The 27942-nt window shown below is 35.6% G+C and overlaps 1 protein-coding gene across 2 annotated transcripts; it reads right to left on the reverse strand.

Moving 5' to 3' along the window:
• Positions 1-27942, reverse strand: PI15 (peptidase inhibitor 15). 2 transcript variants are annotated; one of them, XM_049633237.1, is made up of 6 exons: positions 27736-27942; positions 26874-27206; positions 7054-7172; positions 5908-6040; positions 5672-5787; positions 1-2546 (listed from the first exon to the last, which is right to left on the reverse strand). In XM_049633237.1, exons 2-6 carry the CDS (start codon positions 27144-27146, stop codon positions 2411-2413), a joined length of 777 nt encoding a protein of 258 aa, XP_049489194.1. In that variant the 5' UTR covers positions 27147-27206; positions 27736-27942; the 3' UTR covers positions 1-2410. The 2 variants fall into 2 exon arrangements, with proteins under 2 accessions (XP_049489194.1, XP_049489193.1); XM_049633236.1 differs by having other exon boundaries at positions 26874-27178; positions 27736-27941.

Consider the following 27942-nt stretch of genomic DNA (forward strand, 5'->3'; position numbering starts at 1 on the left):
TGAACACAAAGAATCAGACAAAATTTCTGCCAAAGAGAAGCTCATAAGACTTAATTTTATCCCAAATAAGTTTCATAATGTTAATGATGCTTTTCATATTCATTAATTTCTATTAATATGGTAATTTTAGCCTCCTAGGAATCTCTGTGAAATGTGTAGCAAATATCATTATTCTTTTTCAGAACTGAGAAACCAAGCCACACAAGTAGTCCAGCAACAGAACTGGAACTAAGAACAGTCATCTTTGTTTAATAGTACTTTTGCTACTTCCGTAGAACTAATATAGGAAAATGAAGGATGGAAATACTTTCTAGATAAACCAAGTAAACATCCCACTAATTACTTTTTGCTCCAATTGCCCTTAGTTAGATAAAAGTTAGACTGGGGGCCGAGTCTTACAACTACTTCTGTTCTCCGTTTTAGTCTCCAAACATATTTATGTTTAGTAAAGTCTATATATGTGCCCACAAAAGCAGAATATTATGATATGAAAACATTTGGTCACCACATTCAATTTGTAAAAGGAATCAGGCCAATTGTTTGTCATCATGTAAACCTAAACTCCAGATGGTGGATTTTTCCCTCATTGAATGGATTTAATTAACTCATCTTTCAGTGCATCCACCCTAAGAAACTGCAAATGTGTAGAGAATTTTAAACAAGTAGCTTCCTTCTGTTATTTGCACTCTGGAACTAACGCTGTTTGCTTACTCTGTAACTCTATGGAAGCTTTACATAACTTGAATCTCTTTCTCTCCCTGTCTCTCTCACTCACTCACCCCCACCACACACATAAAATTAATATAAGTGTCTTGACCCAGATGTTGACTTTTTCTCTCTAAAGCGGTTTCCTGAATGAGGAAACACCGCATTTCCAAAATCATATGAGTGAAATTTTCATAGTGACTTTGATTGGACTTCCACAATCAAACTTAATGGAGGACTGAAAATTATTCTTCTTCACAGACATAGAAATAAGATTTGGTAAGTAGTCCTTAGCTAACCATCTGAAGAGGGCTACTCTGCAAAGCCATAACTATGGTGTGCGTGCAGGATCTTTAATGTGATGCTCAAAGGCTCATGGTGATTGGATTGATTCTCACCAAATAATGACATAAAGAGACAGAAGTGTCCTGGCATCTCTCCAGTTTTTGTTTTTGTTTTTGTTTTTGTTTTTGTTTTTGTTTTTTTTCTGGCATCCTTTACCCTCTGCTGACGGGCCTCAAGATATGCTACACTCTCAGGATAGGCCCTTCTGAAGCTCTCCGCCTATATTTTTTTGTGCAGTAACTGTATTTCTGTGACTTCATACCTTAATTCTCTTGGGCTTTCTCAGAATTTTTTCCGCGTTTTGTTTTCTGTCTTCCAAAGTCACAACTATTTACTCTAATACAGTAATCCCTGGGCAGTTAATTCTTGTCCTGCCTCTTTTAGTTCCAAGCATTGTAGCTACATTTTCATGCTAATCAGAAGCCTCACATATTATACTGGGTGTCTTACCACCTATTCCCCCAACAGGTGAGCATGGTGGCATCTACTTCCTCAAGCTTACATTAAAATCAATTAAAAAAAAAACTGTAAATTTATAGCAAAATCATTAACTGCATTATTTTCTGAATATTTTTGTGAGCTTCTTGAAGGCAGGAACTGTATCTCGTTATCTTTGCATTTTCAGAACATAACGAGCAGAGTGCCTTGCACACAGTAAGCACTCGACACATGATTAACTGATTCAATAAAAGTGATTAAACAAAAAGCATGATTTGACACTTACATAAGTTGAGCATATCCTTTGGTGAACCCAAATAAGACAAAATATACCTCCAGAATGAAATCTTGGGTGATCAATTAAATTATTATGTCCAGATATCACTGAGTATTATTTGCAATTTATCACTTTGTAGGAATTATAGAAATGGGTACTGAAGATGTCCCACCACCTCATATATATTTCAGAATAGTGTTTTTAAAAATTTCCCTCAAGTTAACTACTAAATCACGTTATTGTCTGCGTTACATCATCTATTATATGTGTGTGCGTGTATATAAAGATACATATATGTATATATGTATCTATATATACACGCACACTACATATAAGTCAAGTATATATTTTATTCCTTACAAACATAACATAATTCCTTTGGAAAGCAAGTTTTGGGATTGGATGCATCAACTATGTCAATACTATATCTACAGTATTTTAATTTGGGCTTAGAGATCAGAAGATAGAAATGGATGTTTTGATTACTTCAAGATGAAGCAAACATACTAGACAAACACAAATTTATACAATGAATAATAAAAGGAAAACAAGATTATTATAAAATATGTATACTATGTGCAAAACTCAATATATATATATGCCTATTCCCAGAAACCATTCTATTTCCTGAAGGAAAAGATAAGCTTATTTAAACCAGTATAGGTAGTTTGATGTTACTCCTGGAAAACAAAGATTGTCAGTACAAGATCCTCCATAACTTGGAGGGCAAGCTGAACATGGTACCCCTACTTTATATGGTGCTTCTCCAATCCAATTGCCCCTAGAAAGAAGAAAAAAAAACATGTAAGTGCTATATTAATGCCCATTTAGAACAATTTGATTGTCCTTAAGCACATGACCACATGTATTGACATGTAATGATCTGTTTTGAGAAGTTTAATCAGTTTAGGAAGGCACTGAAAATTGTATCCATTTCTTATTTATTCAGCAATGTATTATTCTCTAAATCTCACTTTTTAAATCTTTCTCTCTGCAAAAATTAATATTATCTTAATTTACAGACTAGAAGTAAAGCACTACAATGAATAGTGACATAATTAATGTCAAGCAAGGCCTGATGCTTATTCAGTCACCACATCTGTCTCTGTCCTATAACTAACTGCCTTCTAGAGCACATTGGCAGGACATACTCCCATTTTTAAAACTCCCGCTAATGTTAAAGATGATAATATATACATGTACTTAGTATTTTCTGGGAGGCTTAGAAATGATGAGGTGAGCAAGAAGTTGTCATAAGCACAAAACGAATAGATTCGTTTCTAAAGTTGTAAAACATTTTAAGTTCTCAACATTTATAAAATGAGATACAGAAAACTCCATTCTCATGGTAAGAGACTAAGGGCTCAGAGAAGCAATTAAAGGTGATTTCAAAACCTTTTGTCATGTGTAAACTCATAGCTTTCGTTCTTAGTAATACAGTTTGTTTTTTGATAAGGCTAAACAGACTAAATTGTTTTGTGTTAACCATATTTTTATCTGTATTGATAGCCATGATAATAGTAATACATTAAAGCCATCACTCATGACAGTTAAAAATAGCCATAATGCCTTACTGTTCATTTATGAAGAAAGTAATAGATTTATTTTCAGTAGCATGGTACCTAGAGTACTAAGAAATAGCAAGATAGCCAGCAATTTGAAGGAAATTGAATGGTCAGGAGAAAATTTGGTTGCCTGTCAATAGTAAAAATCAGGGTTGAAGATAAGACAACAGTAGGTAAGAGGCTAAAATATGAAACAGGTGGTTCTCATCTTCTTTAAGACCTAAAGAAGACCAAGCAGTGACACTTAAAGTGTACCTACATAAACTATCTACTGAAATCAGTCATTTAAAAATTCAGGCTTTGATCTATAAAATATTTATAGAGGAAAATTTATCTATAAACATAAAAAACATGCTGATTAGCTATTCATATTACAAAATGTCATCAGATTCCAAGAGCGTCCACCTCTGTTTAGTTCTTTCTATACTCTGCCCTCTGGATAAGCTTCCTCGAGTATAATTTGACAATGTCACATGCTTACCCAGAAACACTCAAGAAGCTCGTGCTCTTATGAGTGTAGCTCACCCTTCTATCCTAATCTCTCCTATTTTATATTCATAATCTTATTTCCCTCTGTATCTTTACCCAAAGCTATAAATGTATATGGACCAAGCATATGCTATTTTGATTTCATATCTTTCTCTTTATTATACATACCTTTGGAAATTATATAGCACATATTTTTGGTAACATAAACTTAGAAATATAATTATATTGCATGTAAAAAGTATTACATATTACATTACAAACTTTTATATAAATCACAGATTTTTACCAAATAGAGGATGATTATATTCAATAGTAAATCAGTCAACTAATAAACGTATATTGTTAATCCTTTTATTTTTTGTTTCCTATTCCATCTAATTACATTCTCCCTCCCTGTCTCCTTCTCTCACTCCAACTCTCTCTCTCTCTCTCTCTTTCCCCCACTCCCCAAAAACAGGCATGAGATAACTTTATATTTGCATCGGAAAATTCACACTCAAATATTAGGAATTTACAACTTTCTTCATTGCCTAGGTTTCAAAATAGTGGTTCTTATTTATAACAAATAAAGCATGTTAACGCAATATATTAATCTCTTGTACCCATAAAACAATCAGATATCTCATCAGTAATACTAGAAAATTCTAAAAACAGAACAAACAATTGAAACACAAGTCTCTTTTACCATATGAGTACTACTTGGCCTATTTATGTCAGGAAGAAGGGTAAAGGATTAATAGGAAAATATAAAGTGTGAAACTGAAAATATCCAGCAAATGCACAATTTTAATGCTTTTGGTAATGCAGACACATTTTACTTTCCAAACCTTATTATTCTAATAATTGTGAAGGGGGACCATGGGGAAAATCACTATTTTTCTAACTTTGCAAAAACACTGCAACTGGCATACTACCATATAAATGAGTAATGCAGTTATTTGTGAAACGTTTTCTCATTCCCTCCCCATATTGGCAAAGTCAGAGAAAATCTTTGTTTGGAACTTACTTTGGAAGACACCAAGAGTGTCATAAATCCTTTGCACATTTTGGTATTTACTCCAAATGGGAACAGACTCATGTATAAATACTGGAACATTTTATCATCTGAAGAAGTATTGTTATCAAGAAGGCATTTTATCAAATGTTAACAAAGGCTTATTTATTTTCATCTTGTAAAGAATATTTATAAATATGACTATATTTTATAATCCTTGATCAATTTTCACAATACATTTTTATGTATTCCATAAGATAGAACTAATGAAAAAATTTTTAACTTTCAATATTGAAACTTAAATCATGACAAACCTTTCATTTAAAAAGAAGTCATAGCATTTAAATTTTCCCTTCCAGTAATAAATGACTCCTTAGCCATCTATAAAATTAGTAAACCGTAACTTTTAGTTTTATTCTTAAAAGAAAGAAGGAAGAAGGGCTTTCTTTTGCTTTCCCAGTTAAAAAAATAAGCCAACATTCTAGTACTGATAGATGGGAATGTTGCAGTGTTGATAAAGTCCCTATGAGATTCTTTTCTGATAACTTTTATAGAGCTATCGAAAGCCTGGAAGTACAGTGTTTATTTTACAGTTATCGTCACTAAAAAAAGATGGTGAAGGGAATTTAGTGAATCTCCATACCTCAAATTACTTTGCGTAAAATTTTAGCCCCAAATACCAGTCTTTGTGAAAAATAACTGTTCATCTCAGTATTTTTCAGATATACTGGGGTGAAGGGAGATTTGAGAATTAGAGGCTATTGTACTCAAGCCTTATTCATATTAAAACAATTATCTGACTGGAGCTATTTAACATCATTAAAGGTTCCAGGAAGTAGAATCCAGCCTAGTACTCACTTTGGGGCATAGTTGCACACCAGGTAAACTGCGCGTCGCCATACAGCTCCCCAAACATTCATGTTTTGGCAGGTATGAATTGCACATCCTATCCGATTGGAGGTGGCCCAGACCATCTGCAAAAATAAACCAATACGTCATTACTGAAGTTAAAGCTAAGAAAAGGCATATTCCCCAAAACAGCAAGAACGTTTTTAAAACTATGAATCAAAACTTAACAAGACAATTGAAATAACCTGCGTATAATGTGTGCACATGGGGCCAAAACATCTCATAGGACATCTGGGGTTGCAATCCTGAGGATATGGAAAAGCATAATCTTTCACTTCATCATACCATGGCTTGACCAGCTGGAGAATAGAGCGATATCTAGATATCAAGAAAAACAATGACAACTTAGAATACAGTAGTGGTAATATATAGTGGACTCATGTTAAATTATAAGTTAATTAGTTTTTTTTACTGATTATTCATGCTGAATGAAGAGGAAATCCATGCCTCATAATTACCATCACCACCTAGCAGAATCCTCTATTCCTCCAAGTAGGGCCAAGCATGAAAATACCCGGGACCAAAGCAGGTGAGCCTATACTCACTTAAGAGTATGTCTGGTTGTTTCAAAAAACGAAGTACAAATATTTCAAGAATCTTCATCTTTATCTTGTTTTATCTATATCAAAAATTTCTCCCACCAGAATCATATATATAATTAAAAATTAGATATGCAAATGTAGTTGTGATACTAGAACTTAGTGTGTTTTTTTTCCCTTAAACTTGAATTACTTTCATTGTAATAATAGCACACCTGATTTTTCTCCTCTATATGGAAGAGAATGGGTCTTTGAAATGTTGGATGATGGCATTCCACAGTGGTGGAAAAGTTATCCTCTCATTGGGGACAGCCTTTCTCATAGCTGCACATACTTGCATGTGTATATATATATATATATATATATATATATATACATGTAAATATAAATATTTTGTATAACACACACAGGCATACACATACAGATATATGCAATCATGGGAAAGTTGCATAAACACAAAAATGGCTTCTGCCACAGTCAAAACTTTTCTTGAGGATATAGGATATAGCACACATCTAATCCTTTCAAAGACTATGTGAGGTAAGTGAAGAATACAGCCAAGGAATGGTGTTCCAAAGGTGAAATAGGAAACTGGTCTCCTTAGGCCCTTTAAACCAAATAAATAATCCTTGAAGACATCTGAGACAGTCATAGGCCAAGCATCATTGCTTGACACATAATGAGCACTCAATAAATATTTGCTGATATTACTTGAAATTGGTGTCACTACCCCTTGGGATTCATAAGTAATAAACCATGTGGATGAACTGTATCAGTGAAACTGCTTCCTACCTTCCAGTTCGTACCGACAGATTTTGGCCCAAAAATCTCAGTAAGTAAGAAGGTCCATGGTCCCAAATGCAAGTAGCTGCCCAAGCCTCTGCAGATTTTGCAAGATTTTCATCCCAAACCTGTGAAGGGGGAAAAAAAAAACCTTTCATTTTGCCAGTTTTGCTAGTAACTGACAAAAAGTAAAAGGAAGAAGTGGTACTACTACCTCCTAAAGTCCTTTCAATTCTGGTTCTTTAGACTATTTTAAATAAAAGGAAGCAAACTGAGGCCATTGATATTCAAAACTCTGTAATGCAATATAATCATATAATGGCATCCTCCAAATCCTAAGTACAAACATCAGTTTTAGTAAAGGATAGGTGAACAAAAATACCCTATCTGGTTGTAATTGGGGACACTTCATACTGACTACCGAAATTGTAGTCCACCATAGTCCATTGATGTTCCTAGAGGTCATCTTCACAGCACCAAGGAGCCATGTGATTAATATACCTTAAAAGCTAATATCATCCAATTATTTATTCAAATCAATTTACCAAAATTAATAATGTCTAATATTATACTGTAATTTTTAAGGGTCAAACCATATGATAGTATAATAATTCCCAAGGAGCCTTCATATTTTATATCATTTGAGTCTTTGGTAGTAGAAATAATATAATAATATGAGAAGTAAATTTTAGTTGGTATGAACTGGAAACAAACTATGATAAAAAATAATTTGACTATGCTACATAGGACTGCTATGAAAATATAGCATATGATGGTCCAATGAAATAAATTAAGAAAAAATTTTTCTCAAAAAATGAAGGTGTTTAAATTGATGATGAGGGTGTTATTGATGTATAGCTTATTCTTTGAAAAGAATTGTGGGATCAAATTTAAATAAGCCTTAGATTTAATATACATTTATATTAGTTACCATATAGATTGACATTTTCATCTTTAAAGCTGTATGGGGAAGTTAAGCCAAGCATCTGTGGACCTGCCAATGATAAATCAACTCTAAAATGGTAATACATATCTTTGTGAGAGAGTGTGTGCACACGAGTGGGGAAGGGACAGAGAGGGAGAGAGAGAGTCTTAGCTGGCTCCACATCCAGCAGGGAGCCCAACACAGGGCTCATCTCACCTCCGTGAGATCATGACCTGAGCCGACAATCAAGAGTGAGCCATAGACTCTATGAGGTGGAGTCATAGACTCTATGAGATGGAGCCATAGACTCTCTCTATATGAGATGGAGCCCTGTGTCAGGCTCTGCAATAGCAGCGGGGAGCCTTCTTGGTATTCTCTCTCTCTCTCTCTCTCTCTCTCTCTCTCTCTCTCTCTGTCTCTGCCCCTCCCCCACTCTTGCTTGCTCTCTTGCACACTCTAAAAAATAAATAAACTTAAAAAAAAATAAATAAAGAGTTGGACACTCAACCAACTTAGCCACTCAGGCATACCTGAAATGGTAATCTGTTTTATAACAAGTTACAAGGTACAAAAACAGAAAAAGAGAATATTTGTAATTCTTATAAATCAATATAGAAACAAAATGCTTTCAAAATTTTTCCCTAGTGAAATGTCATTTAGTGAAGTGTTTTTCCTTTGTAATGAATGATTTTAATTGAATTTTATAGTTTGTATCATGACATTATTTCCTAAATCATTTAAATATTTACATATTATTCTATCTGAAAAAAAAAGTTATTCAAATTGTGACTAGTGAGTGGTTAGTAGTATATTTTAGAAGGTTAGAAATTACACAAAAAGTGACAATTTTATAATTACTCAAATTCACATGGAACTCCCCATATGAAAGTGTATCAATGTCCCGCTGGTCGTTGTGCTCCTATTTTTCATAGTCTCCTTTATTTTTATCATTCTTTTGGTGACTTTCTCCTCTATCAGGTTGTACGAAGCTAAGCAAGACTCACCTACATTAGGGTTGATGGCTATGAGTTCACTGTGAGTTATAAAGCTTTTAAGCAAACTCACAAATCTTCTAAACTTATAACACTGAAAGCCTTAATTTTCCACAAGGGTAATGGGATATATATATTTATTTAATATAACAATGTATTTAAGTGAAGAGAAATTATTTTAGTGACTTTGAAATAAAACATGCAAAAATTAAAATAATGGATGAACTCTTCTAGAAATACTTTTGTCCCATGAGGCCATGGCAGTCACCTTCAACAGAAATTTGTTGGTTCTCAGAAGATGTTTTAAATTAGGAAAACAAAGCCATCTTACATAAATTCATCTAGAATTACGTTAAAATAAACTTACAAAGTTTGTATAAAATCAGAATTATTTAGAAAGGATCTGGGGTAGTTCTATGGTGGCAACAGCCACATCTCCTTTGTCCATATAAAGGAAAGATTACTGAAGGAGTTATAGCAAGATACACTTTCCTCAGTTATCCAGACTACATGTGCCAATTTTGAGGATTAAATTAAATGTGGCAAAACATTACACAATGCCATTTAATCAGTCAGTATTCAGTGTTACATACAGTATCAAAAATGGAAACCACTCTTTCTATCATGAGATTTTGTACTACTGTTTTCATTTACTTAGCTCAGACATAAATATTATAAATTATTACTTCAAACTTCTCCTTTGTTTTATCTGTAAAAATCTGGGCAAAGTGTATCAACAATACGAAATACATTTATAATGAAAGTCTTAATATTCTAGGACTGAAATGAACTTTTAAAAGCCATTTGTTTGACTGATAATGGATTTATCTAGTATTTATTCTTTTCATGTTTTTTTCAATGAAATATGGATTTATTAAATATGGGTTACAGTTCACTGAAGTACATAATAGCATAATTAATTTACAAAGGAATTCCAGATGGAATAGCACCAAAAAATTATGTCCCCTGATGGATTCCTAATTAATTGTAATCACTTGGGAAAACAATGCATCTAAATATTATTTACATTTTGAACTACAATGTGCACTCAGATCAATAACTGCTAAAAACACTGAATTATAGTCTTGTCCTAAAATATCAGCCCAGCATGGCACAAATAACACTGACCTGAAAATCAAAAATATTTTATTCTAACCCCAATTCTACTGCTAAGATCGTCTGTGACTGAAGACATGTCAATTATTCTTTCTCCCGCTTAACTCATTTGTGAAATAACATTGGATGGGGTCATTTCTAGGGTACCTTTCATCTTTTCTTCTCATGATTTAATATACCTAAGTAGCCTCAGCATCAAAGTGGCCTACCGCTTACTCAATTCTAGCCTGTTCTGTTCCACAGAGAGAATAAAACTAGATTCCTTTCAAAATAATCAAAAATATTTAAGGCTGTTACAAATTTAAAAGTAATTTAGCATATATAATTCTATCTTTATGCTCATTAATATACTTTAAAACTTAAAATTGTGTATGTCAAAAAGATAAACCAAAAGGTCATGCCTGAAAAATATCTTACATGAACATACTTTGTTAACCATGATAAAGGATTTTGATAAGAAGACAATGTATTTAGCATTACTGATGTCTACATTTTTATGCATGACTTTCTATGTACAAATATTACAATGAAAATTTTGGAGAAGATAGTTAATGGAGGAGGGATAGTCACTTTCTTTGTCTCTGTGTGTTTACTTTTAAGGAACTGATGGGAGGGATTTCTGCCTGTCTCTATATTCCTGAAGGAAGATGCTAGAGGGCATGTTGGGCATGGGCTAGGTCCCCCACAGAAAGCTGGTCATTTTGGCTTCCTGTGGGAGACATGGTCCACCGTCCCTTTGATACCTACTGCAAGGGAAGTCAAAGGTGCTATATACTCTTTCTTGCCTCTTTGTCCTCAGGCAAGACTCACAGCCATCCCATAGAGAAGGGGAAGATCCAGCTTGAGTAAGGAGCTCTGAAATTTAGGAATTACATCAGTCACATCTATGGGAAAGTTAAGATCTGCATTTGCCATCTGTCTTTCTCCATTGGTTACAACTTCCAGGAGAAAATGGGTATATTATTTATCCCCTTAATATCCAGTAGTATTTAAATTTGTTAATATGATGAGAGGTCTAGGAGGTTTGAAAATAGCAAGCAATGATAACTTTACTTAATAACAATAGGAAATTTCAACAAAAAGTTGGGGGCTATAGGGAGTGGTCCAATATGATCTATTTTTTCCTATCCAGAAGCTCTAAATTGCAATGAATGTGCAATGTGCAATGTGGCCAGTGTAACCATGTGAAAGAAACAAAAGTTCAGGAAATGAACATGTAAATTACTTAAGCATTTAACTTAACATAGCTTTCTGGATGCTTGATGGACAATCTATCTTCTGACTTTTTCTGAGTATGTGTAGCATTTATTTGAAATAATTTTAATATTATATCCTACAAATACAGCAACAGAAAAGGGCACACATGTGCACTTACTTAACACCCTTTGGAATGCCTAGTAAATATGCAGCATACTACTTGTTACCTTTATGGAAAAGCTAAATATCTGATACTTAGCTCTTATTCAATAAGCTTGAACATTCTGTATTTCTAGTTTTTGTCCTTCTTAAATAGGTAAGATGCAGTCACAGAAAATTTAGCTGTAAACACGTACAATTTGATCTTGCCTCCTAAAGGTGAGGCAAAAATTAGGCCTATTATGCATGGACACCCAAAAACATTTACAAGACCCAGTAGAGCTTAGATATTGACTCAATTAGATAGTTGACAAAATAAAGATTGCTTAAAACACACATATGCTTGTAGGTATGCCCCAGTGCCCCAAATAGTATTCTTCCATTTCTTGTTGTTAGAGCCATTTAGTTGGCCAGCTTATAAATGGATTGATTTACTTTGTACTAAAATGTTCACCATGAGGTACTCTACTTGTAAATATTAGCATCCTGTCTGTGGAAATCGTAGTTGGACTAAGCTATGAGAGATATCCAAAATTCAACCTGATGTCATTTAAATATCTAGAAGAGTTGTGGCTCCAAGAAATAGAAGGGGTATGAAAAGAATGCAGATTCTCATCAAGTTCGGTGGTCTTTAGAGCCTGAGCTGAAGAAATACAAAATCAAATCAAAGAATGTTGCAGTGTGGGAGAAGTTTGCTGACTTTCATAAGCAGACAGAATTGAAGAGTGATGTGGTCCAGTCCAAGGATGAGGTTGTTTTGCCAGCTAGTTCTGTAAGTTTTGGTATCCACAGCACAGTGACAGCCAGAATCAGGAAGCACACTGACATCTGAAACACCCATCTTAAATCCCAGTCAATAGCTTGGACAACAAGAAATGTCCGAATGGAAGGCAACCCTAGAAATTACTTGGGAATACATCCCCAACATTGTTTGGGATGACATAGTGCTTTTTTTGATGGGTAATATCTTTTAATTCCACACATAAGATTTAAATATAGAAGTGTTTGAAAGAATCAAATTAAAGTGTTAGAAAAGAATTTCTGACTAAGGAACCTATGTGAACTTAATATTATTAGTGGTGGTGAAGAAAATGTGCTCATTAAAACAAGAGGTTAGCTTTGTAATTGCAACATTAAATATATAAATGAGTAATTACTTACTTTTGTGATTTTGAGTTGGAAATTATAAGAAAACTTGTTAAATTTTTAAAGGAGTATTGCAAAATATAGAGCTGAAGAGTCACTTTATTTTAGACTTTGAAGACACTTCAGTATATGAAAATTATTTTCAATAAAATAACTGAAATACTTTTAAAAGTCAAATATATTAAATGTGTAAGTGCAGTTTAGGAAATTTAGTTAATTAAATCTGTTGGTAATAAACATTAAACAAATGTTGTAAAAATGCTAGATTTATGAATAGAACAAAAGATTTATAAATTGCAGCTAAATTAAGGAGGAACCAGGAATATTAATTTTGAAAACAAAAGTGACCTCTTGAAAAATCTATCCTGCTTATGGAAACCATCTTCAAAGACATAAAATGCTAAAAATAAAAAATATCACACTTTGAGTTTTTAGAGATACATTTCTAAGTTGGCTATTGTCATGGATGCTGTGATAACAATGCCATCGGAGACAGTTTGACATGTCCCTTGGACATGTATTTTTTAGAGCATTGTGTGGCCATTTCTTGTATATTCTGATACAAAGTAAAGTCCATTTAGATAGACAAGTGTTGAGGTTTCAAAAAGATAAGTTAGCTAGTACTGTTTGGTCTTCTCCTGAGTTAGTCAAATTGGAAAAGGAGTACTGACTTACAAAAGTGAGAAAGAACCATTAAAAAGACATTAAGTGATGACAAAATTATTTCCTCCAAGGGCAGCCAAAAGCTTTTAAAACACTTCATGGGCTTTTGAAATTGGTGGGTTTATCTCTATTAGGTAGAAATGCCTAGTGAAATAGCCAGTTAAGGAAACCGAGAGCTGAACACATAAGGGCAAGGGTTAAACCAGACAGGAGGGTAGGAATTTGTTTTGGTAAGGCTGGAGAAGGATGGGATGTTTGGGGAGGGGTAGGGCACAGGAAGAGAAAAGGCTTTCCTATGGGAAATTTTTGGCATTAGACTAATGAAATAATACAAAACTGATTCTACTTTATAGGAGAAATAGATAGTTAAAGGAACATGATTAAAAAAATCCCCTCAAGCCTCAAAAATAACTACAAAATGTGGGAACACATTATATCACAAAATATCAAAGTGAGGTCCTAAGCATTTTTTCAATGCTTAAGAGAAGATAATGAAGATTTCCCTCAGGTGAGGTGAGTGCTACCTTTCATGTAGGTGGGAAAGGAAAATTTATATAAGATGATGATGTAAAGTGCACTGGTTTTTAATGGGAATCATTGCCAATGACATACATTTCTTAACAACAAACAAAAAGGCCTCTTTTGACCCCTTTTCATCTTCCAATTACTGCATCATTCTCTCCTTCCTTTTACAGTGAAATTCCCTGTCTTAACTGAGAATTACCAATTTTTCTCCCACCCTTCTCTCTTGAGTTCACACAGGCAGACTCCCCACCCCACCTCCACACCACCCTGCTCTTATCAATGTCATTAGTGGTCATTTCCTGGTCACCATCTTACTTTCTTTATTCGTAGCTTTTGACATGACTGACACCTGCTGTTCCTGGACACACCTCCATCTCTTGGTTTCATGACCCCACACTTGCCTCTGTTGCTGCTGCTTCATATGTTTGCTGATTCTTCCTCATCTCTCCAACCTCTACTTACGGGAGGGTTCTTAGGACTCAGGCCTCGTCCATTTCTTTTCTTTTTTCTCCCCCTCCTTTGTTTCATCTATATTCATCATTTAGGTAATCTCATCTAGTCTCACAAATTGAAATACCATTTTTATGCTGGCGGTATTGTTCCAAATTTTATCTTTAGATTATCAGTTGAATTCCAAAGTAACAATCCATCTACCCACTTTAAGCCTTCTATTTAGCATATCCCAAACTGAGCTCCAGATATTCACAACCCTACCCCACTCCCTACCCCTAACCAGCTACTCCTGTAGTATTCCTGCTACTAGTGAAAGGCATTGCCCATCTTCTACTTCAGGGGTCACCAGATCTGTCCCAGAGCCTGTTGATATATTGTCTATGGCTGTTGCTGTGCTACAAAAGTAGAGCTGAGCAGTTGCAACATATGCCATATTTACTATTCGTTCCTTCACAGAAGAAATTTACCGACTGCTCTTGTAGTTGCTCAGGCCAAAAAATCTAAGTAGTCATCTCTACTCTTCCTTTGCTTCCTTATCTTATCTGCTCCTCCCCAAATCTTGTTGACCCTACCTTCAAAATACTGCATATTCAGAATATAACCACTGATCACCACCACTATTGCTACCACCTCAGTCAAAGCCACTACCATATGTTATCTAGGTTATTGCAAGAGACTCCTAACTGAGGCAGGGCTTCACAGGTACGAAGCCTTAATATATGCATTAATGAGGGTATGGATAAAAGATACGTATTCAGATTTGAGTAAGAGTACTTAAATATGATTGGTGGTTAGGAAAGAAAGTTTCAGTGCTTTAAATCTATGCATGGCTAAATCTGCACTGTGAAACTGTACTTGACTCAAGTGCTTTGAAGACATTAGAGCTCTGTATAAATATAGTCACTCTCAAATGACTGTGTTGGGGGGATGGGCTAATAAGGAAAATGAATAAAGTAGTGTTGGGTATAAGACGGGAAAGTACTGTTGCTGCTGGACCTCTGGATAGTTACATGGGGGAAAAAGAGAGAGAGAAAGACTTAGAAATGAGCAAATTTATCCCATCCAAAGAGGCTACTCCTCTCTAACCAATTGCTGACAAGTATGAAGTGGGCTCAATATCTCTAGAATTTTTCACTCCGCAGGATAATCTAGAAATCCTGATGTATATGTGAAATGTATCAACTTTAAAATTTGGCAAATAATTTTTTAAATGTAAAGTTATATACAGTTCAATATCATGCAGAGAAATATGCTCACTAATTAGAATGGTTGTTGAGACTACAACTTATGAACTCTGAGTAAGGTATAATTATGTTCACATAGATGTGGCATCTTCCCTCCTAATATCTGTGGACACTGGCAGGGAAGAGTGACCCAGGAGCCACCTTTGCCCCAAAACTCCTACAACAGACTTACCACACAAGGACTTCTATTTTATCCTCAACAATGAAAAATGCAAGAAATACAAATTTCTAGATTAACCAATAAGATCCTAGGTAATGCATTCATCTAGGCAGCCAGTAAATTAATATTCACTGGGAGGCACTAGGTATTGTGGGTTCAGCAGTCAACAGGCCTGACATGGACTCTATCTTAAAGTTTAGGGAAGAGACAGGTAACAAAAACACTACCAAATAAATAAATGAATAATTGCAAATTGTAATGCATCACATAAATACATTATTAGGTAATACACTATACATATATGTAATGTATATAATGCATCATATTAAAATGCTCCAAAAGAATCATGTGCTACTTAAAAGTTTGCTTCTTTTAAAGTTTCCTTAGCCAATCAACCATATTCTCAAGTGAACCTTGTTTCATGTTCTAGACCCACAGTGTCCACATGATGTTTGGTTTTGAAAGCAGGTGGTGAATACTTTCAAGTGAAATTTTGCAATAATATAGAATTATACTTAGGATAATTCTTCCTTTTGCTTAGCCTATTAATCCTTTCAATATATAGTTTCTTGACAAATAAGTGGATATTTGAGCCACGTAATATTTTCTTCAGCTCACTTTTGTGTCCTAAACCATGATTTAAGAAATTTATCACCTGGGAAATTACTCCAGGATCTCCTGGGGAACTTTTGAGAAGATAGATGCCTAGCCCAATCCCGGACCTATCACATCAAAATGTTAAGAACGGGGAGCTTGAATGTGTGCTTGCAAAAATAGTTCTGTTCTCTTCTGGTTAGAAATAATTGTGTAAAGCTTTATCTGGTGGAGAGTCATTTTGACTGCAGAGAACTCTGGGCCTCCCCTCACCTCTCCCATCCCTACTCACCTCCTTGTCCTGCCATACCACATGGGACTTTTCAGTAAGAAAGGTATACTTCTAATGGTTAACATCTGTTAATTGTCACATATAAGCATTTACATCAGTATCCTTCCTCTCAACTCTGCTCTATTACTGATTGAAGTTTAAATAAAATTAAAAATAGCATTTTATCAGAAAAATGTCTCACTGTCACAGATACTGGGTGGTAAACTCTATGAGGATGTTTGTTCTCTGTGTTCACAGAAAACAGAAGTATTGGTGAGAGAGGTGGAGATATGGTTGTGTATGTTGCTATACAAATAAGCCAACATCATTCACTCTGAGACTGACAATTTCAGTAGAAAGGAACATGTATTCTATGGCTACACGGGTATGAATAACAGAGATAACAGAGGTATTTACAGTGCTTATTTAGAAATCATGGAAACTTTAAATGTCTTTATTAACTAAGATACCACAAATAACATATGGGAAAAACATATACAGAACTTTCTGAAAATCCAAAATCTTGAAAAAAAAGATAAAAATTTTAAAAATAAGGCAAACACTTTGCATTATAATGACACTGAATCTGTATTTAAAATATACATCCAACCTACATGCAATTTATGAGAGTATGAGAATATTACACGAATCAGAGGAGAAGGTGCCCACTGATTCTGCCAACCTAACTTTAGGATGCATCCACAAAAGTAGAATAAATGGAGAGTGATTTGTCATTGGTACTTTGCACTTGACAGGTCCCATGAATTCTAGGCATCTAATTATCAGAAGAGCATGCACATACAGGAACTCCTTGCTCAGAGCCACATTGCTTCCATTTCCTGAGACTTTAATGGGCACCATTCATCTGTGTATGTGTGGTAAAAAGTGTGTGGGGAGTACACTGATTTTCCATTTATTTAATAATACAGTATTGTACCTTTTCCAGTATTTTCAGAAAGCAAGTGTCTTTGTACAACCTTCTTGATAAGCTATGTTGGAATACTGTGCATACAAGAGGTACTTAATACAAGGGCTGAAGGCTAAGAAAGAGCTGAGTGATTTAAGATCAAGAGTCCCAGACATAAATGTTCACGGCTCTCAAAGACTTGAGGCACTATCATAATACAGAGTTTTCCTATATGGTTGCCAAGGGGAGAGAAAGAATACCGGGAGTAAGATTTGATTCCACATGAAGAAATACTTCCTAATATTCAGTGAGGTCCTCAAATAAAACGCATGTAGGGAAATTCCCCAGCCAATGGTCTCAACAGTGGGAGAGGAACACATGAAAAGGAGTGTGTATCATATGGTCTTTCAAAGCAGGGGCTTTGTTGTCATCTAAAACGGTGTTCACACCATTTTGTTTTACCTGCTTTGGGACCTGGGGGAATTTACTCACTGCTCTCCAAGTTCCAAGTCCTGTTTCTAAATGAGAAAAATTGTCCTCATCTCTCAAGACTTTTCTAAGGGTTAGACAGGATTGTGACTGAAGAGTATTGAGCACAGCCCTAGGAGGACAAGGGTGTGCTTAATGGTAAACATTATTATCATTGGAGGCTCAGGCCCTGGAATGGTTGTGATCTCAAGTTAACTAGAAAGCCACCTAAAACCAGAAGCAGCATGAAGTGCACTTTTGATCATGTTATCTGGCAGCCTAAAGTTTAAGAGACCAAGCTTTAATCTCAACAAAGCAGGCAATCAGATAAAGTGAAAACAGATAGACCCTTAAGCAACTAAATAATCAGAAACAAAATTGTATGTAGATAATGAGTTTGCTTCCAGGGGAAATAACATCAGGCAGTGAAAGATAAAACTTAGAGAACATTTTAGATGTCTTAAAACTTATTAATGCCCCTGTGTAAATCCCTCTCTTACATATGTTCAATCTTTAAGTTTTAACATCATTTTTGGTGGATTCTGGCAAGAATTCTCCTTCCCAGGGAAATGTAATACCCATCATCTACCATTTAATACTGGAATTGTGAGCCAGGAAGACATTTTCATGTATGGTTAAGTTTTTTCACCATCTCAGTGTTACAATAATCTAAAAACTGATTTCTTGATTGTTAAACTATCCTGTGATACACATGCAAATCCCAAATCTTGCCATTGCCCACATCGTTAGAAGAATTCAAATGCCTTTCCGCCTACCCACTGCCTGCTGAAAACATGATCTCTCTGGAATGCAGAGATCAACTTGGTAGAATGTTCATATTTAATGAAATTATGAAACGTGAATTTGATGCACTTTTTAGGAGAAAAAATATTGTGTCCTTAAGCAACATTTCTCAACTGTTTCAGTTTGGAGTATGTGGTGTGAAATTTTAAGAGTCATGAAAAGTTTAGTCTAAAACCCCAACTTGTTGGGCATTGTTCCATATTGATGTCAAAAAAAAAAAAAAATGCTTGGTACCTGATTTTAGACACTATGGGTAACACAGACTGGAAACATTCAATTCCCATTGATGTACTTTATGCCATTTTCTTTCCTTGACCACTTTAAGCTGTTAATCTTGATTTTTCCCTACCCTCTTCCTACAACATTCTTTAGAAATTCTCGTTGGCAATTAAATATCCCAAGTTCATAACTATTTAATGGCCACTGACTATTACATGCCTTTTAGTTATGCTAAGTTCAGGACATCAGACCAGTCAGACTAGTTAACTTCTATTTTCCTGAAGTCCTCTGATTAGTTTCCAAAAATATCTTATCCTGAATGTGTCAAAATGACTAGATGGACTTGGTGCTACCCAGGCCCCTGAAATGGATTTAGATTTGTGTTGATTTAAGCCTCAGTACTTGTTTAAAAAAAAAAAAAAAAAAAAAAAAAAAAAAGTACATGAAACCTTCTTGCAAAAATTCTTGAGTAGATTCCCAGACATAAAATCATCCATCCACGCTGTCTCCATGACAGTATCCTACCCCTATTATGCAAAGTAGTCCATGTTGATTACCAAAGCATATTCCTATCCAAACATTTTTATAGGAAGAATGTTCCCTCCCATATACTAGCTACCTTTTTCAATCATTATAGATGCATACCTTGGAAAATAAATCTGCAGCCACTTCATAACTACCTGAAATCTGATTTTGATTTTGAGTTCTCCAAAATCCAGAGAAACCCTGTTGTCCTGGTAAAAAACAGAGGTAACCCTCTTCACTGCTTCATCATATACATCTTCAATCTCTCCCATAATGTAAATAACTTACTTCTATTGATTTGATCTCTAAATTCACTTTGTCATATCCCTATGGGCTTAAATGTCAGTGTTCAGTTATCTCTTATCCAGACTATTAGAACAGCCTCTGGACTATGCACCCTGCCTCTACTTCTGCCTTTTCTTTCTTTTTTTTTTTTTTTAATTTTTTTTTAACGTTTATTTTTTTTTGAGACAGAGAGAGAGAGACAGAGCATGAACGGGGGAGGGGCAGAGAGAGAAGGAGACACAATCAGAAGCAGGCTCCAGGCTCTGAGCCATCAGCCCAGAGCCCCACGCGGGGCTCGAACTCACGGACCGCGAGATCGTGACCTGAGCTGAAGTCGGACGCTTAACCGACTGAGCCACCCAGGCGCCCCACTTCTGCCTTTTCTAATCCCTTCCTCACCTTGTAGCCAGAAAGACTTTATGAAATGCAAATTAAGTATATAACTTCCCTGACTAAAACCTTCAATAACTTCCCTTGATTTTAAAATAAAACTAAACAAGTTTTTGCATGCCTTTTCCAGCCTTATCAAACACCACTTTTTCTTTTATACACTATATCCAAGCAACATTGAATATTTATCCTTGCCTTCGGTGTACCATTTACCTTCTTAGAGCACCTTACCACACCTACCACACCTTCTTTGCCTCTATACCTCGAGTCCAAGTCAGGGCAAAATATGTCTCATGTAATCCCAAAGCACCCTGTATTTTTTCTACTTCAGTACTCAAGTCGCTACTTTTCCACTCACTTGTCTGCTCACAGCTCTTCCTATAAAAGAGTGTCTCTTTGCTCCCCATTGAATCTCCTAGCACAGTGCCAGCACATGAGTAAATAAATACTGTGGAATGAGTGATTGAATAATGAATGACTCTTGCCCATCAGATCACCATAGCCATGCATTCTTTACATTGGGTGCCCAGAAAATGTTAAAAGTTGTTCATGAAGTGTGTTAACATTTACATTTGCACTTTAGAGGCTGTATTTAAAATGGTTGCAAAGAAAATGTTCTTAACCTTCAGCTGACTCCATACATGAATAGCTGAACATTCATATATAAGTAACACGAAGTAAGTAATATTAAGCAACATGCACCTTGGAAGAAAATTCCTACAAAATGTGCCCAGTGTCGATTGGAAGCCAAGACACTTAAAAGGATTTACATCTACGAGAACAGGAATGTGGCGTTCCAAATGTGCTGGAGAAATGCCTTCCTGTCAGCAGTCTTTCTCAGTTCACCACTGGCTGGCAACGGGTCTCAGGAGGCTTTCTAGTAGTCATAAAAGCAGTCATTGAAAAGATTTAGGTTAGACACATCAAATTTCTCATGTTTATAACAAGAAAATTGAGTTATCCTTCCCAAGTGAGAGGAAATGCACCATCTGGGACAATATATGGTTTCATTAAAAAAAAAAAAAAAAAAAAAGACATGGATAGACATAAGTGTTTGGTCAACTATTGAATAAAGAAAAAATAAGGAGTTTAACATCATCTCCATTCTCTTCCCATGAAGCCCAAATGAACAAAATCAGCATTTTTCATCATTCCTGAGTCATAAATTATTGTGGGCAAATAGTTTATTGGCTGGTTCAAGGATGGATTAATCTATTCTCCATTCATTCATTGCAGTTATGCTTTCTGATACTTTACTACCTGCTGTGACTTGGTAACTAGTATTTTTCTCTTTTCCAGAAAAGTCTAGGAAGCCTTATTCTCTTAGCTCTGCAGATATTTACAGACACCAAACAAATGAAATGGCCCATATTATCAACATAGTGAAATTATATTACACTTTTTCAGCTTTAAGTTGTTCAGTACATATCCATCATTGTCTTTTCACTGTCCCTCACCTGCCTTGCCATCACTGTATACTGTCTATGAAGACTGCTATTTCAGGCACCGTGCTTCAGTTAGCTGTTCATACCTGTCGCTCTGCAGGTGCAGGTGTCTGACTTCTCCTCACCTGGCCTAAAGGGATGGCACTCCTAACCCAGTGGTTGCCTATTCCCCAGTCAACTTCACTGGCAGTCTAAACTCCATCAACTGCTAGGGCCATCTTTCTAAAATGCACCTCTGACCCTGCTCCAAGACCTCTATAGTCTCTCTAATTACTTTTGTATGAAGAAATGATCAGTCTCTTCTCAAACTCCTCAAAAGTATGGCTAACACATTATACTCTTTTGTTCCTGATGATTTTGTTCATGTGTTACTTTACCTACTATAACAGCCAAGCCTGCCCCTTCCTGAGCATCTATCTCAAATGTTCCTCCCTCAAGGAGCCTTTTCATGATTTTGCCAACAGGGATTATCACTTCTTTCTTTGATTTCTCCATGGTATTTTTCTGTACCTCATTTATTACATCAATCTTATGCAGTAGCGTATTACACTGAATTATATACTTAGTGTTTTCTTTCCTGTGTTGTTTTTTTTATGGTTTTGTTTATATTTTAAAGACAAAGATTCTGTTATCAGTGGATCTTATCCTCTCATGGAGGGACCTTAAAATCAATTTGTTCAATTGACTTGAATTCAAGGAATATCTTACAAATTTTACTCCATGTGTGAGTCTTGCAATTTCATTCTTTTAGGGATAATTCTTATTCTAAGAAACTAGTGTGGTTTGTGGTTTAGAGTCATGGTTTAAGCTGCCCTTAGAAGAATGAAAAACAGCTGGTGTCCAAGGAGCTCTGGAAATTTGTCAATAAACTAATTGTGGAACAGAGGCCAAGAGTAAAGAAGTTTGACTTGCATATCTTAAGGCCTATCAATATTTTTTTTAAAAAAAGATACTATGTTTAGAAAATAAAATTTTTCAATATGTGTTTTTTTTACTAAAATCTGGCCAAATATCCAAAGAAAATATTATACAACTATAACATGAATGTCAACACTCAGAGTTCAAATTGCTTCTACTTTGTCAAGGGTACACTGATATAACCAAGTACTTAAAAGATGATAAAATCATTTAATTTTAAGGGGCTTTTTTAAAATTTAGAAAAACCTTTTATTTAAACTTCAGGTGCATGTGATAAAATATCATATGTGATGAGAATACTTTCATTAAAATATGTAATACCAAAATTGATGCTACTTATAAACATGTAACAATTCATAGACATTTCAACTAAAGTCATCAAATAAATGTTGATCACTGCTATACTCAAGAATTTGCTTAAAACATGGAGATATGAAGGTGAATAAACATGGCCTGAAAGCTTAAAACTAGAAAGTTTGCAAGATCTATACAAATAAGCGTAGACTGAGTTCAATTTTGATGACAGCAGAATAACAGACATGAGTGGTTATTTAAAGAAGTTAAAAGAAGGAGAAATCAAATATAGTTGTGAGGGTAATATATATATATATATATATATATATATATATATATATATATATATATATATATATATGACACAGCATTCTAAGACTTGAAGGGCAGAGCTGTAAATCATGGAATAACCTAAGGAGGAGACATAGGGAGAGAGGCAGCATGGGAAAAAGGTTCAGAGAGAAAAGTTGTGGGTAAAAGGGACCGAAATCAGGCCACACAGTTAAAGAAAGCCCTGGGCTGGGGCACCTGTGTGGCTTAGTTGGGTAAGTGTCTGACTCTGGATTTTGACTCAGGTCATGATCTCATGGTTGGTGAGTTTGAGCCCTGGGTTGGGCTCCCCACTGGCAGTGTGGAACCTGCTTGGGATTCTCTCTCTCTCTCTCTCTCTTTCTCTCTCTCTCTCCTCACAGTCCCTCCCCATCTTGCACATATGCGCACTCTCTCTCCCAAAGTAAATAAAAAAGAAAAGAAAAAGACCTGAGCTGAATACCCTCTTCTATGAGGCTCCCATGGCTGCTATCACTCACTGATGAGGATAATCTGAAGACACAGTTGGTGGTCCTAGTGAGCTAAGAATCCTAAATTTTTGAGGTACCTAGTAGAGGTTAGGAACTAAGCTCACTTTCAGACTGCTCACAATCTAAATCAATGTTGAACATGTTAAAATGAAGGTAGTGGTGTTAAATTGAGATCTGTATTTTTCACCTGGCCCAGAGATTAGTCACTTAACAGTTTCTGCTTCCAACTCCAAGCTGCCAATTACATTGTACTTCCCTCAATGTTTCTCTGAGTCTTCACAAGGGATCCACATGAATTATTTCAATGGTTCAATTTAATCAAACCATCCTTCTAACCCACAATTTCATTAAATTGAGCACATTTTTTTTTCTAACTGAACTAATCAATTTTGTCCTACCTCAGGGCCTTCTCCTTGGCTCTTCCTTCCACCTGGGAGGCTCTTCCCTCACCTATCAGTGTGCCTGACTCCTTCCAGCCCATCCCTGGCCACCCTATTCAATTTCACAACCTGCCTACAACCTGCTTTATTTCTCTCCTCAAACTTATCACCTTTTAATGTACCATATAGTTTATTTATTTATCTTCTTTTTTCTCTGGTTTTCCACCCAGGGGAACCAGATGCATTTTATTCATGAATGTACCCCAGTGTTTACAATAGTGCCTGACATAGAATAAATGCTCAATAAATATTACCTGAATAAATACATGGGCAAATGAAGTGCATGCAGTATTTACATGACAATTTGAGACAGTCATTTTATTTTATAGGATTAACTGTGCTAATTACTGCTTCTCATTAACTTGACTAAGTGAAAGAGGATTTATAAAGCATCCATCTACTGATACAACCAGCACTGTATCTGGGTCTTACAAAATAAATCATATCATAGCTCCCATATTAGAGAAATTTTAATAGAAAAGAATATGCATATTATAGGATTTCAGGTGGTATTTTTAAAGGAGGAAAGATATTCTTACACCTCTAGGAGTTTCCCCCAATGGAACATAAAAACCTAGCAAATGAAAAGAGGCTTCCTAACACAGGCATCAGCTTTGAAATTACACAGATTTAAATTCTAACTCTATTAATACCATTCACTATCAATACCACCTTGGCCTACTCATTAACTTTTCTAGGTCGAAGTGATTTTATTTGTAAAAATAAAGATCACAATCTTAACCTCATAGGGAGAATGTGAGCTATCAAATGAGATCATCTACAAAAACAATTAGCCAACTCGTTGGCATGTAGAAAAAAAAATAAACGCATTCGGAATGAATTAATTCTTGACCAGTGGGGGAAAATATAACCAGAAAAATATGGCTTTTTTCAACCATTTATACTGTGTTGTACCCCAATGTTACTCATGATGAGCCCTCTGCCTTCACTATCATTAAAATAGTGAATTGTATTATATATTGGTTGGTTATTATCTATACTATTATTTTTTTATTCAAAAGTTTTTAATGTTTATTTGTTTTTGAGAGAGAAAGAGAGAGAGCATGAGTAGAGGAGGGGGACAGAGAGGGAGACACAGAATCAGAGGCAGGCTCCAGGCTCTGAGCTGTCAGCACACAGCCCGACGTGGGGCTCGAACTCAAGAATCATGAGACCATGACCTGAGCCGAAGTTAGAAGCTTAACTGACTGAGCTACCCAGGTGCCCTGGTTATTATCTACATGATTATTCCCATTTTAAAAATAAGGAAATTGAGTCTCACACACATTGTGTAACTTGCAGGAGGTCACAAAGTAGGCAGCAGAGTTAGGGTTTGAACTCAGAGGATCTTGCCTCTAAAGCACTTCAGTGGCCTTGGCCCTACTTTGGTCTGCATAGCCATGTGATTGGCAGAGGAAATCTTTCCTAAACTCACAGTCTACGTACTAAGCTTTTCTGATCTCACGTAGAATCTCATGCACATTGCTCTCACAATTTATGCTAAATAAAAAAACTTATTTGTTCTTTTTGCTACATCGGTGTATCACCTTCTAGAAAGTGCTAATGTTTATTGAAGTCTATTTCGCTCTAGGCTCTGGTCTAATTGCTCAACCCCTCAACTCATACCTTCCTGATAACAACCCAAAGTGGCAGATACTACATGTATCCTCATATTAAAGGTGATGAAAATGCAATAACAAATTCATGCATGTTATATTTCAGGACTGAGGTGTGAACCTAAGCATTTAGATTCCAAAGCCCATATTCTTAGTCATGAGACTATATTGCCATTCATACACCAGAACTGATTATATCCTCTTTTCCTCTTCCTTTAAAAAATCCTAAGAAACTGCATTTTCAGGGAGTCTAAATTGTACTTCTATGAACTATGACTCTCTTATATTTGGCAAGTCTTTATTTTTCCTGTAACTGACATCTACAATTAGTCAAACTTAAAAAGCTTGTTTAAATAAAAGGTGAATTTAGAGTCTGATAGAAATACTAAATTTTTGGGTGAGCACTTATAAAAGGTTTTTTGTGGTACCACCCCCACCCTCGACCCCAACTGAGAAATACCAGACTGGTGATCTTCATTGCCTTAAACAGTCTCCAAGCTGTGCTCTCAGAAGGTGCTGAACTTTAAACCATAACCTTGCATAATTCGAAACAAAAAATAAAGTAACTTTAAAGAGACATCTATCCTTTCAATACCAACTCAAGGGTTTTGTCTTGTTTTTTACTTCCTAAGCAGGATGATTTAAACACAGCGTGCCTATTTTTAAAAGAGCAAAAAATGTGTCCATGGCAAGTTGGAACAGTGTGCAAGTGTGCTGGCTTCACTGTTATCTGAACAACAAGGCACTAAATCACAAAGAGGAAAAAGTCAGCATGTTCTCTGAAAATACAAATAGATCTGTGTCAGGAAGAGCTTTGTCCAAGAAAGGGAAAAGACACCTACCCAGAGGACAAATCATGGACACAAAACCTGTAATTTAAAAAAGTTAGTTTCAAGAAATGTTTGAGCTTATAAATATGATTGTTAGATAAACAAAGCACAGAAAAATCCCATGTGAGTCTTCTTTAAAAAGTGTACCTTTCAAATGTGGTCAGTCAACATACCCCGCTCTTTATCTTTGTTTCTTATATAAGACCTGATTCATTAGTGGTTATGGGACTCACAAAAGAAAATGAGAACTGCCCCCCCCCCCACCTACCTCCTTTAATTCCATGATGGAACAAAACTTAAGCTTACTATGCACATAAGAACCTAAGTTAAAATGTGTACAGGGCTCCATATCCCTTTACACATAACCACTGTTTAGATTCTTCAACGAACAATCGAAATACAGCGTCCTCACCCAGAACTTAAAGGAAACAAACTCCTCTTACCATATATTCCATGTTCGCAGCTGGTGGGAACACTTTCCCCCGAACTTGATTATGGTAATCAAGAATGGCGATCATGTCATTCTGCGAAATGTAGCGCTTCCGCCTGGCTTTAGGGATATCCGCAGAATCTAGTTGTGCTTTTAGTGCTGCTTCAATATCAGTGAAATTATTGGTTGGCGGGGATGAGTCAGTGGAATTGAGTAAGACGACTGCACTTGCTTCACAGAGAAGGGAGAACAGGAGTGCGCTGCTGACTGCAGAGATTGCTATCATTTTGAGGGGTGGAGAAGAGGCCACCGAGTTTGCTTTAAAGCAGAAAGGTAGAGTTAGGGTCTATGAAAAGAAAAAAAAAGGGGGGGGGGTCCAGTGGGTATGAATTTACAAAGCCATCACTTGGGAGCATTTATTTGATTTTCTCTGAAAAATTCAAACAAATGTTGAACTCAAGCCTAGGAAACAACCTATATAGTAGTCGTTATACATTTTACTTGGTGTTATGAGTCAGATACCTAAGAGAAACTGCCTATAGCTAGAGAAAAATAAACAGTGTGACTACAAACCCTACAATGAATGTGAACCGCTTGCCCCAAATGCCTGTACCACATAATGCATTACTGCACATATTCAGAGGGAACTCTTTAGGAATTGAGATTACTCTTGAGAGTGAGAAGGAAAAATGCATCACAGTTAACAACAGAGAATGTGCTGATAATGTGTCCCAGACATATATGGACACCAAGTGATAGAATACATACCAAAAAGTTATAATAAGCCAGTCTCATTTCTAAAAAATAAAAATAAAAATGTGAGCTAGTATAAAATCAATGCATGCAAAATAAACTTGTCGAGCTAAAGAGCTTACCTCTGCACAATGCCAAAATGAATATATTGTTCTTCCAAAAATTTAAAGTTCTTTGCTAGGTTGTAGCATGAACTCTTGTAAGAGTGTGTCTTATTACAAACTCAGAGAGCAAAACTCTGCAAGGTTTGAATGCTGCTGGCTGCAGGAGCAGCTAACAGCTTTTATATGTCACAGTCTGCAACTTCCAGAAAGGGCAGTCTTTCTTAG

Source organism: Panthera uncia, chromosome F2 (assembly GCF_023721935.1).
Source record: "Panthera uncia isolate 11264 chromosome F2, Puncia_PCG_1.0, whole genome shotgun sequence".
Lineage (NCBI taxonomy): Eukaryota > Metazoa > Chordata > Mammalia > Carnivora > Felidae > Panthera > Panthera uncia.

What these genes read in the sequence shown, in the direction of transcription:
- PI15 (XM_049633237.1), bottom strand. Translation starts at nt 27,146, where the DNA reads ATGATAGCAATCTCTGCAGTCAGCAGCGCACTCCTGTTCTCCCTTCTC. An exon ending in CTGCGAACATGGAATATATG is followed by an intron (nt 7,173 to 26,873) that starts GTAAGAGGAGTT and finishes CCCCCTTCACAG; the next exon opens with GTTTGGGATGAAAATCTTGC. An exon ending in GTGTGCAACTATGCCCCAAA is followed by an intron (nt 2,547 to 5,671) that starts GTGAGTACTAGG and finishes TCTTCTTTCTAG; the next exon opens with GGGCAATTGGATTGGAGAAG.